The sequence below is a fragment of the Pristis pectinata genome, chromosome 4 (genome assembly GCF_009764475.1).
Source record: "Pristis pectinata isolate sPriPec2 chromosome 4, sPriPec2.1.pri, whole genome shotgun sequence".
Taxonomy (NCBI): Eukaryota; Metazoa; Chordata; class Chondrichthyes; order Rhinopristiformes; family Pristidae; genus Pristis; species Pristis pectinata.
Genome location: NC_067408.1, coordinates 107,723,790 through 107,743,056, shown reverse-complemented (window position 1 = coordinate 107,743,056; position 19,267 = coordinate 107,723,790). Strand labels below are relative to the sequence as shown.

The window sequence follows — 19,267 nt, the reverse complement described above, 5'->3', positions numbered from 1 at the left end:
ATGAAGCATTGTGAATCTTGGGAATTTGTTACCTTAGGTTGTGGCACCTTAGACGTCAAATGTGTTGCAGGCCAATAGATTTTGGGGTTGGGTGCGGGAGGGGTAGTCAGTGGAGCAAACGTCCCAACAGCAACAAAATTTCAAAACAGAAATTTGCAGAACAGCAGGGCATTAGATTAATAGATTCTTTAGTTACAGGGGAAAGTAAAATGGGTGGCATAGTGTCCAGCTAGCAGAGCTGCTGCATCAGCTCCAGTGACCCCGGTTTGCACCCAATGGAAAAACACCATGACGCTGGAGGAACTTAGCAGTCCAGGAAATCTCTGCTCCCAATCCCTGGTGCTTCTCTGTGTGGAGTTTGTATTGGAATTGGCTTATTATTGTCACTTGTACTGGGGTACAAGTGACAATAATAAGCCAAAAAACTTGTCTTGCATACCGATCGTACAGGTCAATTCATTACACAACGCAGTTACATTGCGTTAGTACAGAGTGCATTGAGATTGTAGATTTTCCCTATTCCCACACAAGTTTCCTTTAGGTGCTCCAGTTTCTTCCCACATCCTAAAGTTGTGTGGGATGGTAGGATATTTGGTTACTGTAAATTGCCCCTAATGTATAGGTTAGTGGTAGAATCTGAGAGGAGTTGATGAGAATGTGAGAAGAATAAAATGGGTTCAGTGTAAATGGGTGGTAGATTATTAGCACAGACTTGTCGGTCTGTTTCTGTGCTGTAGTGAACCAGTCACTTGACGTGCTGCTTATGATCTTTTGCCTTTTGATATTAATGAGCTCTGCTTATCTGTCTGTTTTTTGAATCCTGCAGGTGATAGTGATGCTTGTCTTCCTCTCTGGCTGAAGTCACTCATGACTCTATCTTGTTGTATCAGCGATTGTCATGTGCAAAATGTAGCAATATCTACTTTGCTGGAAATCATCAATCACTCTCACTCATTAGCACTTGTTATTGAAGACAAAGTCAAGCGTTACAAAAGTTCTGAATATAAAGCATTCATTGAGAAGTTGCAGATGATAACTGCACCGCCCATTACACCAGCAACTCTGAAGCTTATTGCTGAGAGCACCAATTTTTATCAGGTACACTACTTGGTAATTGTTATTTAGTGTGAATTTAGAAGTTTTCAAAGACCTAATTTAAAAATAAAACTCTTAATTGGCAAATGTTTTAACATGTCGACTGTACAATTTATTTGAAGAATGGGTCTTGGACAATGAACATCTGCATTTGTTTGTGGACAAGGGACTGAATGTGCCAGTGAGTGACCTGGAGAAATGTAGATGGCAGGGCATGATTTTGAACGTTCTTGTGTTATTTACTCTTATTACCAACTAATTGCAGTTTATTATAGAAACTGAAGTGATGCATTTGCCCAGGAGTTTTTACTAATTGGAAGTACTTGATTTTGTCAAAGATAATTGAATACAACACCCCTAAACTGAACAAAAATTGAAAGGTGAAAAATCCATGCTGTACATAATATAGTCTGTTTTTTTTACAAAAAAGACTTGTTATGATTGTACAAAATTGCTACAATATACGTGTGGCTTGAACATTTTGATTTTTAATTTTCATTTGGTTTAGGGATGAGTGTTTGCTTAACTTTGGGGGGGAAAGTTGGGTACTTCCTGTTATTAAAAATCTCAAAGGCAAATGCATTAAATTTCAACTTCTGTAATAAATAGCAATTAAATTAGTAATTACCAAAACCCTGTAATAGTTCTCCATTTAGTTCTATTTCTCTGCTGTTGTAGATGGTGAAACCTCAATACCTCCATGTTATTTTACATTCTGTGTTCAAAGAATGGATAAATTTCATGCTTATTGCTTTACCGATTGCTTAAACGCAGCGGGCTGCTCACGTGCTGTGGAACCAGCTGGATAAGGAGAGCAGAGAGCACCACAGTACCTGCGTTGAACTCTTCTACAAGTTACACTGCCTTGCCCCATCCGCCAACCTTTGTGAGGACATTATTTGCCAGGCCTTGCTTCACAAAAATAAAGTAAGTTTCATTTTCTCAAACACAGTGCAAGTTTACAGTAAGTTCTAAGGTTATAAACCAATTTCGTTGCTACAGATAACTTTAAAAAAAAAAGTCCTGAATGCTAATCGTGTTATCCTCATTGGTTGCCCAGGGGCTTGTACAATCTTCCAAAGGATTCTGTTATAAGATTATTTCATTTCCTAAGAACAGTGAAATTTGTGAGAAATGTTCATTTGCATTTAATTTCTCACTGGAAGCTGAATATATGTTGATTCAGATGAGATTATTGTCATGTGCACACACCAGGGTGCAATGAAATTCCTTGCTCGTATGAAGTTCACAGAGTAAATAACATGCATCGTAGTAATAAATACAACAACGAGAGCAAAAGTGGTGCTAAGATTGTAGCGCAATCTGAAGTAGTGCAAAAAGAAATGCTGAGGTGACAATAACAAAATAACCGAGAAAGGTGGAATTAAGAGTCCGAGAATGACGCAGCACCTCTGGGAAGGGTGTGTGAAAGAGGCGATTGGTTCAGGAGTCTGATAGCAGCAGGGAAGAAGTTCTTAAGTCTGAACATCCTGGCTTTCAAGCTCCTGTATCTTCTCCCAGAAGGAAGAAGAGAGAAAAGGGAGTGGTCAGGGTGACAGGCATCCTTGATGATGTTACCAACCTTTCTAACGTAATGCACCATGAGGATGGACTGGCTGGAAGGAAATGACGATCCTGTGATGGGCTGGGTGATGTTTATCACTGTCTGCAGGTTCCATGGGTACAGAGCAAAGCAGTTGCCATACTGGGCTGAGATGTAGCCTGACAAGAAACTTTCTCTAGCTTATCTGTAGAAGTTTAAGTGAATCCTTGTGGACATGCTAAGTTGTGTTTATCCTTGCTGGTGATTTCAGAGGGCTGAATCTATCAGTTTACTCTGCTGTTGCACTCCACAAGGAGTCGGTGATCACCCAGTCTCGTTGGTGTTTCTTAGTGTGGTGCTGGGTCATGACAACAACCATTCCCTCAATGTCAGCAAAACAGAAGAGCTAGTCATTGACTTCAGGAAAGGGGGGGAGGTGCAAATGCTCCTGTTTACGTTAATGGTGCTGAGGTAGAGAGGTTTGAAAACTTCAAGTTCCTAGGAGTGAACATCAATAGCCTGTCCTGGTCCAACTACAAAGACACCATGGCCAAGAGAGCTCACCAGCACCAAATTTCTTTAGCCTCCTGAAGAAGTAGAGGCATGTCCTCTTTGACCCTCACCCATTTTTATTGATACACCATAGAAAACATCATATCTGGGTGCATCGTAGCTTGGTATGGCAATTGCTCTGCCCCCGACCGCAAGAAACTGCAGAGTTGTGGACACAGCGCAGCACATCATGGAAACTAGCCTCCCCTCCTTGGACTCTGTCTACACTTCTCACTGCCTCGGTCAAGCAGCCAGCATAATCAAAGACCCCACCCACCCTAGATATGCTCTCTTCTTTCTGCCCCCCACCCCCTCCAAAAATCAGGCAGAGATACAAAAGCCTGAAAGCATGTACCACGGTGCTCAAGGGCAGTTTCTATCCCACTGTTATAAGACTATTGAATAGTCCCCTAGTACAAAGATGGACTCTTGACTTCACAATCTACCTCGTTTTGACCTTGCACCTCATTGTCTGCCTGCACTGTACTTTCTCTGTAAATGTAACACTTTATTCTGTATTCTGTTATTGTTTTACCTTGTACTACCACAATGATAGAAAAATAGGGGGCTATGTGGGGGGGAAGGGTTAGATAGATCTTAGAGCAGGATAAAATGTTGGCACAACATTGTGGGCCAAAGGGCCTGTATTGTGCTGTAGTGCTCTGTGTTCTATGAACTGTTCTAATGAATTGATCTGTATGAACGGTATGCAAGACAAGTTTTTCACTGCACCTTGACACATGTGACAATAGTGCAGCAAACCAATTAGGATGCAAACCCACGAACTCATTGGTTTCGATGGGAACTGTAGGGCAAAGATTTAGGAACTGATGGAGAACATAAGTTTTTTTTCAGTTTAATGGTTTTTAATTACTTGTTGCTTTGTGTTTTTAAGAACCTTTTTAATACTTCATTAAAATTGAAAATAACTTTTTTTTAATGTCTCTGAATGTCAATAGAATTTTAAAAACTAATGAAGTGTAGCGACTCACCGTCTAAGCAAGTGAACCAGTTCGGCGGTCGGGTCGTGCGTCATCGGAGCGGCGAGGCCCAAGATCGCGTTGGGCCTTCGTCTTCCCCGAGCGACAGGGAGAACCTGCGTGTGGGAAAAGTTTGATGATGTAGCGCATATGTCATTTCCGTTTTCGGTGGGTGGGAACCATTCCTCTTAAAAGGCCCGCGTAAGATGGGAAAATAAATCAGTTTTTGTTCTGCAGCCCACCGACTAATGTCTTGCTTTCACATCACGGTAGCAGCCGCTACAGAAGTAAATATAAAACTTTGGTTAGGCTGCACTTGGAGTATTGTGTGCAATTCTGGTCGCCCGTTACAGGAAGGATGTTGGGGGCTTTGGAGAGGGTGCAGAAGAGGTTTACCAGGATGCTGCCTTGATTAGAGGGTATGAGCTATAGCGAGAGGTTGGACAAACTTGGGTTGTTTTTGCTGCAGTGACAGAGGCCTAGGGGAAACCTGATATAATTTTATAAACTTCTGAGTGGCAAAGACAGATTAGACAACCTTTCTCCCAGGGTAGAAATGACAAATACTAGAGGGCATGTACTTAAGGTGAGAAGGGGACAGTTTAAAGGAGATGTACGGGGAAAGTTCCTTTTTTGACACAGAGTGGTGGGTGCCTGGAATGGGCTGCCGAGGGAGTGCTGGAAGCAGATGCGATAGTAGCATTTAAGAGGTGGTTAGATAGATACGTGAATATGCAGGGAATGGAGGGGATATGGATCATTTACAGGCAGAAGAGAATTAGTTTAATTTGGCATCACGTTTGGTGCAGACATCATGGGCCGAACAGCTGGTTCCTGTGCTGTACTGCTCTGTATTCTAAATGGAGACAATCGACAGCTCAGGAAGCTCCACTGCAGCTTTACAAGGGCGATTTGGGAATGGGACCTCCTCACGATGCAGTTTGATACCTGGTAATACTCCAGTCCCTGTCACCGGACTCTGGAATGCCAGGCGTGGGCAGACCACAAGAAATCGACTTTCGGAGGAACTCATCACTCTGGATAGTGACTGCACAAATCCTGCATGTTGACTGATGGTGAATTATTTACTCCAGAATGAATCCTGTACATGTTGAATTTTATTCTCATTTCTACTTGGTTCCTTCATTCTTGCATTTAAGTGTTGAATGCTCAGGAAAATCTGCATGGATTGGGATTTCTACTCTTGGTCTCATGACTTCAAATTATTCTTGTTAATGAGCAAAGCTGATGTGGTTTAAGTTTCTTAATTCTACACATGAGTTTTCTTTGCTTATGATAGACTGGATTTCATTATTATACATTGTAGTTTTGGTTTGTTTCACTTCTCACAAGATAGCAATATGCCAAGATTAGTTTTTCTATTAAGTTTGTGCCAGACACTATGACGTTGTGGTGCAGACTTCACACTTGTATTTGGCAAGCCACTAACAGCTGGTGAAAGGAATACTTCTCTTTATTCAAACTGTTGATTGTAAAGACAAAACGCAAGCACTTGCAGATTGCACCGTACACCACCTGATCACCTTGTGATCAATCTTAGTCAGACTTGGGGCGCCCAGTATTCTGGGACCCAGACTCTGGGTCTCTCCTTGTGAGTATTGGTCCTTGGCCCTTGTGTGGTCCCAGTTCACATCTGTACCAGTGCTCAGTAAAGGGTTGAATCCTACTTCCAGGACCCACTTCCCTTCTATTCCTTATCAATGGGATTTTTCCACTCTCTCAGTCTAGTTCAGGCATGACCCATTTCTCTCATCTTTGTCCCATCGCAGCTGGACTATTTGTTGTCACACCTTCCATTTGCCTCTTAAACCCATGCATAGCAACTTAGTTATTGATATGAAGCCAGTTGGGTACAGAGGAGCTTGGCATTGATTGCTCTTGACCTTTCATTGAAGGACCTCATTTCCCACTTGGGTCTGAGGACTTGGTATTTCTCTGCCTTAATGTAGTCCTCTGGTTATCATTATTACATAATAAAGACCAGCTTTTCTGCCTGCTGTTGAAGTCCTGGGTGTGATTTAGAATTGTCTTAAAAGTGGATCCAATATTTCTTTTCTCACTGTGACTAGATGGTAACTGCAGTTGTGTGTTCATTGCCATACCTTAGTGAAACTGAGAGAATGTCACAGTTGGGGATTGTCTTTTATCTCATGCCAGTCTCATTACAGCCTGTAGTTGTGTGTTATTTCAGAGTCTTAATTCTTATCAATGGCCTCTCAAAGTAACTCCTGATCCAGAATCCCATGATTAATCAAGCCTGGAGATTCATTTCTTCAATTAAGTTGTTATCAACCTCCTTTGCTTATACTTTCTTAACATTCTCAAAGAACTTTGCACACCATTAACCATCCCAGTCTGTCGTGAACTTCAATTGTCTGTTAAGACCGAACACACTGATATTATTCGCTAATAGATATTTTCACCCTTTGACTGCCATACATTGTCATTTGGAATGAAGTTGCTCCTGTATAAAACTTTGGTTAGGACACAATTGTAGTATTATGTGCTGTTCTGGTCGCCCCATTACAGGAAGGATGTGGAGGCTTTGGAGAGGGTGCGGAAGAGGTTTACCAGGATGCTGCTTGGATTAGAGGGCATGTAGTATAAGGAGAGGTTGGACAAACTTGGGTTGTTTTCTCTGGAGTGTCGGAGGCTGCAGGGAGACCTGATAGAAGTTTATAAAATTACGAGAAGCATAGATAGGGTAGGTAGTCAAAATCTTTTTCCCAGGGTAGTAATATCAAATACTAGAGGACATGTATTTAAGATGAGGGGCAAAGTTTAAAGGAGATGTGCAGGGCAACTTTTTTTTACACATAGAGAGTGGTTAGTGCCTGGAATGCATTGCCAAGGGTAGTGGTGGAAGTGTATATGATGGTGGCGTTTAAGACTGTTAGACACATGAATCTGCAGGGAATGGAGGGATGAGCCTGGCTGAGCTGCAGTAACCACGGGAATGTGGTCAAGTCCCACAATGCCTCTCACTCGGCCCATAGTGCTCCATTTTATAACATCCCTTTGCCATGGTCGACCCCAATACCCACTTCCGTGGAGGAGGATCTGTTTCATATAATGTCTCTGCTGTTTGATACTTAATTGTATTACTTTTAGTTGCTCATCATTTTGCACAATGCTGCCCATCAGCTTTCTTCGATCCTGATGCAGGAAAATCGGTTTGATTAACGTTGGTCTTTAGTTAAGACTTGACCCTGAAACATCAGAAATTCAACCTAGTCTGTAAGCCAATGTGGCACCTGTAGCTCAGATGGTAGCATGCATGGCTGAGAAACAAGTTCTGGGTTCAAGGCCCACTTTTGGGTTTGTAAATCTTGCTGCCACCCCAGTGTAGAATGGGGAGACAGGACGTTCTCAACTGTCGCGGGTGTCGTACCTTGGATGAGATTTTTTTAAACTGCACTCTCAGTTGAGCACGGGAGATCCCATTGCATTGTCTTGAGGATGAGACCAAGCAATCAAAAGCCAGGTCGACTATTTCTGAGAGCTTTGTCTGCAAATTGTTTGCTGTGCTTCTTGCGTTACAGCAGTGACCCACCCCAAAATTCTCTCTCTCCTTTCTTTCTCTCAACCTTCCATTACTTTGATAACTGGATGTGTGGCACCTTCGTGGCCCCAGTCTTGAGCTGGATGAAGCTCTATTGAGTAAAAGAGTGCAGGAGAGGAGGAAAGTACCATGCTGCTTTGCCCCCCCATTTTAGATTGGCATAATTGTCCAGGCAATTATTTGTTGCATTTACTTCCAATACTGCGATCAGTACTTCCACTGAATTCTGTCGAACTCCAAGTCAAATGTTTCATAGAATCATGAAGTAATACAGCATGGAGACAGGCCCTTCAGCCCGATTTGTCCATGGTGACCATGCTGGTCTCATTTGCGTTGGTCCCATATCCCTCTAAACCCCTGTTATCCATATACTTATTCCAAATGTCTTTTTAATGTTTTTAACCAGGATAAATGTGAGGTGTTGCCCTTAAGAGTGTACTGCCTCTTGACATCAGTCCTACCAAGGTGCACAACCCTTAACAGCATCGAATAGCAGAGGGACCTTGGGGTGCAAGTCCATGTCTCATTGAAAGTGGCTACACAGGTAGACAGGGTGGTTAAGAAGGCTTATGGAATGCTTGCATTTATTAATCGAGGTATTGAGTATAACAGTCAAGAAGTTATGATGCATCTCTATAGAACTCTGGTTAGGCCGCATTTAGAGTATTGCGTGCAATTCTGGTCACCTCACTATAGAAAAGGTGTCGAGGCTTTAGAGAGGGTGCAGAGGAGGTTTACCAGGATGCTGCCTGGATTAGAGGGCATGTGCTATCAGGAGAGAGTGAACAAACTTGGGCTCTTTTCTCTGGAGCGGCAGAGGCTGAGGGGTATCTGTTGGAAGTGTATAAAATTATGAGGGGCATAGATAGGGTGGACAAGCAATATCTTTTCCCCATTATTGAGCAATCCAATATCAGAGGGCATGCATTTAAGGTGAGAGGGGGTAGGTTCAGAACAGACGTGAGGGGTACCTTTTTTTACTGAGAGAGTGGTGGATGCCTGGAATGTGTTGCCTGATAGGGTGGCGGAGGCAAGTTCATTGGGGGCTTTTAAGAAGGGCTTGGATGGGCACATGAATGAGAGGAAAATAGAGGGATATGGGCATCCTGTAGGTAGGAGGGAATAGCTATGTTGGCACAACATTGTGGGCTGAAGGGCCTGTTCTGTGCTGTACTGTTCTACGTTCTATAATGTTGTTATTATACCTGTCTCAACCACTTCCTCTGTCAGATCGTTCCATAGATGCACCATCTTCTGTGTGAAGAAGTTCTTTTTAAATCTTTCACCTCTCATCTTAAACCTATGCCCTCTAGTTTTTAGTTCCCCTTCCCTGGGAAAAAGACTTTGGGCATTCACCCTATCTATACCCCTCATGATTTTATACACCCCTATAAGGTTAGCCCTCAGTCTCCTATGTTATGAGCCCCAGGTTGCTACTTGGTGAGTGTCCCTTTAAGGCACCTGAACGGTGGTGTTGGTTTGGCGGGCTGCGGCACGGACTGCTGGGGTGCTCGCTCTCTCAGGAGGAGAGACGTGAGAGTTGGTAGCACTGACTGCCAGCCTCTGTGTCTATGGGTGAAGCCCATTAGTTGTGTGACTGTCACTTTGCAATCCATACATGGATTTTTGGAGCAATCTGTGGCATCCACTTTGTCGTTAACCTGTACCAGGAATCAGGTATATTTGTGGGCGGCCACGTATCCAGTGCCCTCGGTGTGGCAGATATTTCGGAACAAAGCAACGGAGATCTTCGGCGATTGTGGCGTCGTATTGGTTCCAATGTGGAACTTGTGAAATTCGTAAGCTCCTTCTCTCTACATTCTAGCGTGGTTTTCAGAAGCCTTTGCTCATTGTTTTGCTTCGTTATTTGCTGAACTGAACTGGTTTGCCATTGTAAAACTTTGAGACCTATTCCTAGACTTGGCGGTTTGGGAACTAGCCACACGCACTTTGTTTTATTTCGGTCAATGTCTGATATCTAAAGTTTTTTATTACAAGTAGTTATTAATAAATAGGTTTTAACATTGAAACCTTGCTCGTTGCGTTTCTATTGCTGCTGGTAAGTAACACCTATGTTGCAAGGAATAACGACCCAGCCTCTCCCTATAACTCAGTCCTTTGAGTACAGGCAACATCCTCGTAAATTTTCTCTGCCCTCTTTCCAGTTTAATTCGTCTTTCCTGTAACAAGGTGACCAAAACTGTACACTGTACTCCAAGTGTGGCCACTTTTATAAAATTATTGGTGGCTCTGAGTTGGCTTTTGAGTCAAAATGCAAGATGAAAGCTGCTGTTGTTGAACTAGGATAATGTATCCATCACTGATTATTCACTGGTTTTTGTCTCCCAGGGAATTCGATTGGAAACACTCTTCAGGTTTTCGGTATTGTGGCATTTTACCCGGGACATTCAAGGGAACAGAACATCTTTCTGCACTCGTTCCTTTGACAGGTAATGTTGTAGACTCAAAAGGAAAATTTACCAGACTGCCTTGTTCTTCTAGGTTTGCCTGCAGCCTTTTGAAATCGCTTCTGTTGTGGGTGGGTGGTAGGGCAATCAGGGTGGAGTTGATTGGCATGTGGAGAGAGGTTAGATTACAGGGAAATGGATGGGGGAATGAGATTGCAAACTAGCATAGATTCAATGAGTCAAATAGCTTCCTCTGCCATGAGAAATATCGGAGAGTAAGATAAGGTATCTTTATTAGTCACATGTACATTGAAACACACAGTGAAATGCATCTTTTGCGTAGAGTGTTCTGGGGGCAGCCTGCAAGTGTCGCCACGCTTCTGGCGCCAACATAGCATGCCCACAACTTCCTAACCTGTATGTCTTTGGAATGTGGGAGGAAACCAGAGTACCTGGAGGAAACCCACGCAGACACTGGGAGAATGTATAAACTCCTTACAGACAATGGCCGGAATTGAACCCGGGTTGCTGGCGCTGTAATAGCATTACGCTAACCACTACACTACCATGCCTGCCCCAAGCTGGCCAAGTCCTGAAATCCTTTCACACTGGACGTCTGTTCCAGATTGAGGTGGCACCTTCAAGAGAGGCAGTGGTAGGAAAAATACCGTAATGCTAGATTTTGGGCTGTGGTCTATGCCGAGCACACAGGCATGTCCTGGACCTCTTTGGTACAATGTCATCCAAGCAACTTGGGTTCTGAAATCTGAAAATGCTGGAAACACTCAGCAGGTCAGGCAACATCTGTGGAGTTAATGCTTTGGGTTGAAGACTCTTTGTCAGAACTGGGAGTAAAGGAAAATAAGTTATTATCAAGCTGTGATATTGGCTCCAGTTTTCTCTCTCCATTCTCACAGCTTGGCATTTCAGGATGTTTACAGTCTGTGTTCTTGCCTTGGAGCCTTTATGAACAAAGGATTGTGTTCTCTCTCCCTAATTCCCCATCAACTTGATCACCTCATTTACAGATTACCCCCATGGCAACCCTGGCCTTGCCCGATCAGACATATTCTTTTTATAAGATAAGATATATCTTTATTAGTTGCATGTACATTGAAACACACAGTGAAATACATCTTTTACGTAGAGTGTTCTGGGGGCAGCCCGCAAGTGTCGCCACGCTTCCTGCGCCAACATAGCATGCCCACAACTTCCTAACCCGTACGTCTTTGGAATGTGGGTGGAAACCAGAGCACCCGGACGAAACCCACGCAGACACGAGGAGAATGTACAAACTCCTTACAGACAGCAGCGGGAATTGAACCCGGGTCACTGGCGTTGTAATAGTGTTACGCTAACCGCTACACTACTGTGCCTGCCCTATTCTGTCACTCCATCCCTGAAACTTACTGTTTTCATCTGGGAAAGGGAATAGCTTGGGGCACCTTGGTCAGTATGGACCAGTTGGGCCAAAGGGCCTGCTTCTGTGCTGTATCACTGTGTGTGTGTGTGTGTGTCTCTCTCTCTCTCCCAGTTCTGAGGAAGGGTCTCCAACCTGAAACACTTACTCCATTTCTCTTTCCACTGATGTTGCCTGACTTGCTTGGTGGTGTGCAGCATTTTCTGTTACTATTGGAATTTAACATTGTCTGTTTAATTCCCTTGCTCAGGTGCCTGTTTGTGGTGTTGGACAGTCTCAACTGTTCAGATGGAGCGATTGGAGCAGCTGCACAAGGTTGGCTCGTCCGAGCACTGAGCTTGAACGATGTCTCTCGAATCCTAGAACCAATCTTCCTTCTGCTTCTCCACCCAAAGACCCAGCGCAACTCCATCCAGTGCCTGAAAAAGAAAGTTATGGGAGGTAATATTAATGACCACACGGATGGTTGAAAGCTTCCTTTCCCACACTGTACCCAATCAGTCGGCTATGTGTAGAGAATTACCAGCTAATTACACTGCCTTTTCCCCATCAGGGCTTAATTGACCAGAGTCATAGAGTGGGAACAGGCCCTTCGGCCCAACTCGTCCATGCTGACCAACATGCCCATCTAAACTAATCCCAATTACCTGCGTTTAGCCCATATCCCTCTAAACTTTCCCATTCATGTACCTGTCCAAATGTCTTTTTAAATGTTGTTATCGTACCTTCCTCGACCACTTCCTCTGGCAGCTCGTTCCATATGTGGACCACTCTGGGTGAAGATGTTGCTCCTCAGGTCCCTTTTTAAATCTTTACCCTCTCAGCTTAAACCCAGGCCCACTAGTTCTTGGTTCCCTTACCCTCGGGGGGGGGGAAGAGATTGAGCGTATTCACCATTTCGATGCCCCTTGTGATTTTGTACACCTCTGTGAGTTCACCCCTTGCGCTCCAAGGAATAAAGTCCTCACCTTCCCAACCTCTCCTTATAACTCGGGCCCTTGAGTCCTGGCAACATTCTCATAAATCTTCTTTGCACTCTTTCCAGCTTAATGACATCCTTCCTATAACAGGGTGACCAAAACTGTACACAATACTCCAGGTGCAGCCTCACCGACATCTTGTACAACTGCAACGTAACGTCCCAACTCCTGTACTCAAAACCCTGAATGAAGGCCAACATGCCAAGTGCTGCCTTCACCACCCTGTCCACCTGTGAAGCCACTTTCAGGGAATTATGTACTTGTACTCCAAAAGCCTACCTTAAAAAGTGCCTTTAAGATTTAGTGTGGATATAAATGTCCCCATGTGACTGCAAAACCAGAATCCATGAATATAAGATAGTGACTAATAAATTCATAAGGCAATTTAGGAGGAACTTCTTTACACAAAGTGTAATTAGAATTTGGATCACATGTACCACCAGGCTCAAGGACAGCTTCTAGCTTGCCGTTTATCAGACTATTGAACTGACCTCTTCTATGATAAGATGGACTTAAACCTTTATAAAGGCTCCAATTGGGGGCATTCGGCATGGATTAAGGAAGAGTTCAATGTGATAAAGTTAGTTGAATTTTTGAGGCACAATAAGGAGGAGACAGCATATAATGTAGCTAATTGATTTCAGCTAAGATTATGACAATAAGGTGCAAGGCCATAACCAAGGTAGATTGTGAGATCGTGTGCACCTTATCATACTAGGGGACTGTTCAATAGTCTTATAACAGCGAGATAGAAGCTGCCCTTGAACCTGGTGGTGCATGCTTTCAGGCTTTTGTATCTTCTGCCCGATGGGTGGGTGTTGGGGGGGGGCGCGGGAAGGTGGAGAAGAGAGAATATCCTGGGTGGATGGGGTCTTTGATTACATTGGCTGCTTTACCGAGACAGCGAGAGTTGTCTTGTATGGTAGGCTGGTCAAAAATGTCAAAGTCCACAGGAGAGTGCAAATTGGAAGGTTGATATCAGTGGGGTTCCATAGGTCTCAAAACTTGATTCCCTGTTATTTGTAATAAATATTAATGATCTAGACTTGAATTGAAAAGCATATTAAGAAGTTTGCAGATGACACAAAAATTGGCCACATGGTTGACAGTGAGAAGAGAAGCCTTTTACTGTTCAAAGGTAAAGATGGTCTGATTAGTTGGGCAGTAAAATGGGAGATGGAATTTAATCTGGAGAGTTGAGGTAATGCATTTATGGAAGTGCAAAAAGTCCAGGGAATATACAACAACAAAAGAGCTGGTCATTGACTTCAGGAAGGAGGGCGGTGCACACACTCCTGTTTATATCAACAGTGCAGAGGTCGAGAGGGTTGAGAGCTTCAAGTTCCAAGGAATAGCTTGTCCCGGTCCAACCACATAGATGCACGGCCAAGAAAGCTCACCGGCACCTCTACTTCCTCAGTAGGCTAAAGAAACTTGGCATGTCCTCTTTGATCCTCACCAGTTTTTATTGATGCACCACAGAAAGCATCTTAACTGGATGCATCACGGCTTGGTATGGCAGCTGCTCTGCTCGTGACTGCAAGAAACTGCAGAGAGTTGTGAACACAGCTCAGCACATCAAGGAAACTAGCCTCCCCTCCATGGACTCGTCTACACTTCTCGCTGTCTCAGTAAAGCAGCCAGCATAATCAAAGACCCCACCCACCCAGGATATTCTCTCTTCTCCACCACCTCCACCTCCACCCCCCACCCCGCACCCCCCTCCCCACCCATCGGGCAGAAGATACAAAAGACTGAAAGCATGTACCACCAGGCTCAAGGACAGCTTCTATCTCGCCGTTATAAGACTATTGAACGGTTCCCTAGTATGATAAGATGCACATGATCTCACAATCTTGTCATGGCCTTGCACCTTATTGTCTACCTGCACTGCACTTTCTCTGTAACTGTAACACTATATTCTGCATTCTGTTGTTGCTTTTCCCTGGCTCTACCTCAATGTTCTGATGTGAAGAAATGATCTATATGGATGGCATGCAAAACAAAGTTTTTCACTGTACGTGTGACAATAACAAACCAATAAATTAAGGCAGATAGCATAGGTGTGCATTTCCTGGTACAGTCGTCCCCAGGTTACGGCAGGGTTCTGTTCCTGTGAATTGTTTGTAACCCGGACGGTTCCCAAGTTGGAAATGCGACTGTGAACTGAGTTCCCACCCAACAGAAGACGCCTGCAGCCAAGCTGCAGCTGGCAAACCTCTCCTGTCAGTCTCTCAAATGTTCCTTTATATATATATATGGGCGGTTCATAAGTTGGGCTTTGGTAACCTGGGGAAGATCTGTATTGCTTTGATGCATTAGGGAAGTGAAAGTAAACAAAAGATGTTCATTTATTTAGTGCCTTTCACATCTTTCAGTGTATATAAAAAATCACTTTACAACTATAATTTTAAGGTACAGTCACTGCTGAGGGATGGGAAACGTGCCAGCTGGTTTGTGCATGGTAAGCTCCCACAGAAAGTGACAGGACACTGACCAGATAATTTGTTTTTAGACACATTGGGCAGGACACCAGGATTAACTTAGAAACAGTGCCATTATATACACCTGAGATCAGATGAAGCCTCGGTTCATCTAAAACACCACATCCCCGGCAGCACAACATTCCCTCAGTGGAGAGGCAGCCTAACTTTTTAGTCTCTAGTCTGGTGAGTGTGATGTGAACCACAAACCTTCTGACTCTGAGCCTACTGACTAAACCACAGTCAACTCCATGAGGAAAATAGGTTCTTAGGAGAAAGATTGCAAGGAATAGGAGGAGGCTCATGGAACATAAAGATTGTTGAAGACTCGAGCTGAATTGACAATATCTGTGTTTCAATGTGTGTAATTTACAAGGCTATGGATTTATCCTTGCACATCTTTAAATGCGCTTCTTTCCAGCAATTGTGTACTACAGATAATGTACTCGTATTTTCAATCATAAAGTTTGAAGATCAAAAAATTGGCAGATGCTGGAAACCTGAAATAAAAATAGAAAATGCTGGAAACACTCAGCAGGTTGGACAGCTTCTGTGAAACAAGAAACATTGTTAATGTTTTGGGTTGAAGACTTGAAGGTCTGATGGAGGGTCTTTGACCCGAAATATTAACTCTGTTTCTCGTCTCGAGATGCTGCCTGACCTGTTGAGCATTTCCAGAAATGTTTTATTCTGAAGTTTCTTGTTGCTGCCAATTGTAAGTTACAGAGGTCATCCTGAAACTAACCATCAAGATCTGCTGTAATTTTTAGCAATGGGATTTTGGTAATGGTAGATGGTGTGTACTTATTAAAAAAAAAATCTGGAATTATGCTCTGATTTTACAGATATACAACAATTTTCATTTCTATTAGATCTGTACAGTAACTGTATGATAAGTGAAGGGACATTTTGAACCATTTCATAATTACTATTCAGTTTTGTTTGTATTGTTGGTCCTTCTTGTTTTATTTTTCCCTCCCATACATTTAGTCCCCATAATCAAGTTTTCTGGGCCTTGCTTTAGATGAAGGATGAACTTGACCAATAACAGAGACCACTGTAAACATAGCAGAAATTTGCTCCTTTTTCTTTGTCTTGCAGTTCTGATTCTTCCTGGGAGATGGATTTCAGGAGCACTTTTGTGTCTTATCCAATATCCCTCATCTCCATCATATCAAACAAAACTCGATGAGTTGTTCAAACATGGAATAGTGGAGAGAGACAGCACAAGAAAAAGTTCTTTGGCCCATTTGAGTCTATGCCAACCACTCATTTACACTGACCCTACCATATGTTCCCATCGATTTCCCCCTTTGTCGCCCCCCTGCGCCCCCCCCCCCCAGATTCTACCAGTCACCTACATACCTGGGGCAATTTACAGTGGCCACTTTGTTTTTTGGATGTGGAAGGAAACCAGAGCACCTGGGGGAAACCTACACGGTCACAGGGAGAACGTGCAAACTCCACGTAGACAGCAGTAGAGGTCAGGATCAAACCCGCATCTCTGGAGTTGTGAGGAAGCAGCTCTATTAGTTGTGCCACTGAGCTGTCCTGAAATACATAATTCCTGGTAGAGCCTTATCTTGTGTCCCAATACGTAATCTTCCTAGATCAAGATATGGAACAGCCATTAGCAGCAGCCCATTAGTGTCTTTTCCCCATCCCAAATCAGGCCAGAACTTAACCCAGGATCATTCAGGCCAATTGTTACCATTCACATTGTTAACAGAAACCAAGCTCAGTCACAATTAAATCTTGGATCATCCCATGTTCCTCGTTGGGCTGTCTGAAGAGATGAGATTAGGTGAGTGGGACGACTGGAGCAGACTGCTGGAGTATTAATTGTTTTGTGATTGTGTTTCCAGAAGATCTCCGCTTGTTGTACAACAGGGTGTCTGCTTATCCAAAAGCATTCAGCACACAACTAGAAGTGGTGGAAACTAGCTCTGAGGAGAGCTTTAAATTTGCCCACATTTCATCGGTGGACAGGGACGCCCTTTGGGCTGAAGTGGAAGGAGAACCTGAAAGACCAGCCCATAAGCAAAGTCTGAGAAAAACCACCAATCACGCTGTCCACGAGCTACCTCAAAGCATCCATCTGGAAGAAAGCAAGGACAGCAGCGAGCACACGGAATCTATTGACACCAGCTCGGGAGCGCTCTCTTCAGGAGTTACCTCTTCTGCTTCGCCACCATCTCCAGAACACCAAGATACCATGAGCGCCACTGATGACGAAGGACTTCCACTTCATGACAGAGTTGCCATGGATAAGATGGTGCACAGTGACCCACAACTAAAAAACCGATTGATGCTGGTCCACACTGACTCGGAGAGAACTCAAATGTCACAGTCACTGTCCAGTGATGAGGAAGAAATAGATCTGGAAATGCAACTGATCACTCGAGAAAAGCTTTTGAAACGTCAGAGGGAGAAGCACGCCTTGGTGGAAGCTTTGTTTAAGCACATCTTGTTGTACATCCAGCCGTATGATTCCAAACGGGTGTTGTACGCTTTTTCTGTTCTGGAAGCTGTGTTAAAAACTACTCCCAAGGAGTTCATCGAGGCACTCTCTTCCACATTACTGGATATGAATTCCACCAGCCAGCTGAATCTTATTCATAATCTCCTGGCCCGCCATCAGGAATCTCTCATGGGCCTGAGCTTTTATGGGAAGCTTCCAACTCCAGCTTTGCCTGCGAACCATCGCCAATCCTCGCTGATGGAGTTGCTGACTTACCTTTGTCTGAATTTCTTAAGATCCTATTATCCCTGCCAGATGAGACTGAGCCACAAGGATTTGTTGGGAAACCGGGATGTCCAAGTGAACAGCGTGCAAGTCCTGATTCGGATTGTGACGCAGCTGATCGCTAATGCCAAATCCCCTGACGGTAAAAGCCTTGACGTCATCCGCAGCTGGTTAACCAAGTGCAAGGTTCAGGAGTATGTGTTGCTCTCGCTCTCTGCCTCCATGTACCTCAGCGAGAAGAGCTACACACTCAGCTTTGTGGAATCCAGCGACGAACTCATTGAGGAAGGCCTGTCAGAGGAAAATCTTGTCAACTTTGGCCAGGACCAGATCTGGAGCGAGCACCCTCTTCAGATTGAGCTCCTCAAGTTGCTTCAAGTGCTCATTGTGCTGGAGCACCACCTCGGTCAGACGGCAGATGATCACGAGGGCTCCTCTGACCTCTCGAAGGAGTGGCACAAGGTCATGAGTTTCCAGACGTCCATTACTGCTATGGGCTATGTGCAGTCCCAGCCAATCACTGCCCAGGGGATGTTTGTGTCCGCTGTTGTCAGGGCCTTACAGCCACAGTACGGTTATAGCATTCACCCACCATGGGTGAGCCTGGTCACACTCTCCCTACCTTACCTTGGCAAATCCTTGGGATTGATCGTTGCACCATTTGTTGCCCAGGTCTGCAGAAACCTGGATGACCTTGTTCGACAGTACAAAACGGAAGATAAAAAGAGCACAGCAAGGTAGAGAAGTAACTTCTTTTTGTATATATTTAACATATCAGGGTCAAAAGCCTTTCTGAGGTAGAATTATGGTACATTCATCCTCTGCTGTTGCATTTAAGTAGCGATAATTACTTTGCTTGGATATCACCTGGGGTTGTTGTACTACGTTAATACCACCAGTGGTGTTAATACCACTGTAATGATACCACTACATTGGGTAACGTTTGGTTAGAGATGAGAATGCTAATTGCAACTGTCACAATTGTAATGTGCATCTCCATTTTCACAAGCAATTAGCTGTGGTGCCCTTCCTACCGTTGTCTTGTTAGCTGGTCTCTAGGGGTCGGGGATGGTTTGTTTCCAAGGTGATAGAGGCCACTGTGGGAGCTGTGGACTTGGTCAGAGGTGAGGCAGCAGGTAGTTGGCGATACGGCTAGGTGGACAGTTTGGGAAGAGGGCCACTCCTGCCACTTGCGCTCAGCTTTTGTGCATTTCCAGTGAATGAACCGAAAGGTTCTTCATGCCATCCCGAGTGTTCCTTCTGTGTCTTGAGCAGTTGTGGGCCGTGAGTCACTGGGCTTGTTAAGTTTCAAGGAGGCTTCAAGAGCATACCTGAGAGGGCTTGGCGTGAAGTGTCTGTTTCGGGAGTCTGAAGGCAGACTTGCCCATTGGAGCTGACAATGTAATTCTGGTTTCAGCGATAGGGCTGCTGGTTTGTGTATTCCGAGGGTTTTATGGAGATGGTGCTGCTGGTTTAT

The 19,267-nt window shown here is 44.1% G+C and overlaps 1 protein-coding gene across 3 annotated transcripts in view; it reads left to right on the top strand.

The window, feature by feature from the left end:
• dop1b (DOP1 leucine zipper like protein B) overlaps positions 1-19,267 on the top strand; it is a 120,683-nt gene that overhangs the window by 54,908 nt on the left and 46,508 nt on the right. For 2 of the 3 annotated variants that reach the window (XM_052013783.1, XM_052013784.1), the window contains exons 15-19: positions 827-1,098; positions 1,870-2,022; positions 10,103-10,203; positions 11,832-12,022; positions 16,910-18,527. In XM_052013783.1, the coding sequence (XP_051869743.1) occupies positions 827-1,098; positions 1,870-2,022; positions 10,103-10,203; positions 11,832-12,022; positions 16,910-18,527 (2,335 nt within the window). The remainder of the gene's footprint in view (positions 1-826; positions 1,099-1,869; positions 2,023-10,102; positions 10,204-11,831; positions 12,023-16,909; positions 18,528-19,267) is intronic. The other variant, XM_052013785.1, reaches the window with a different exon arrangement.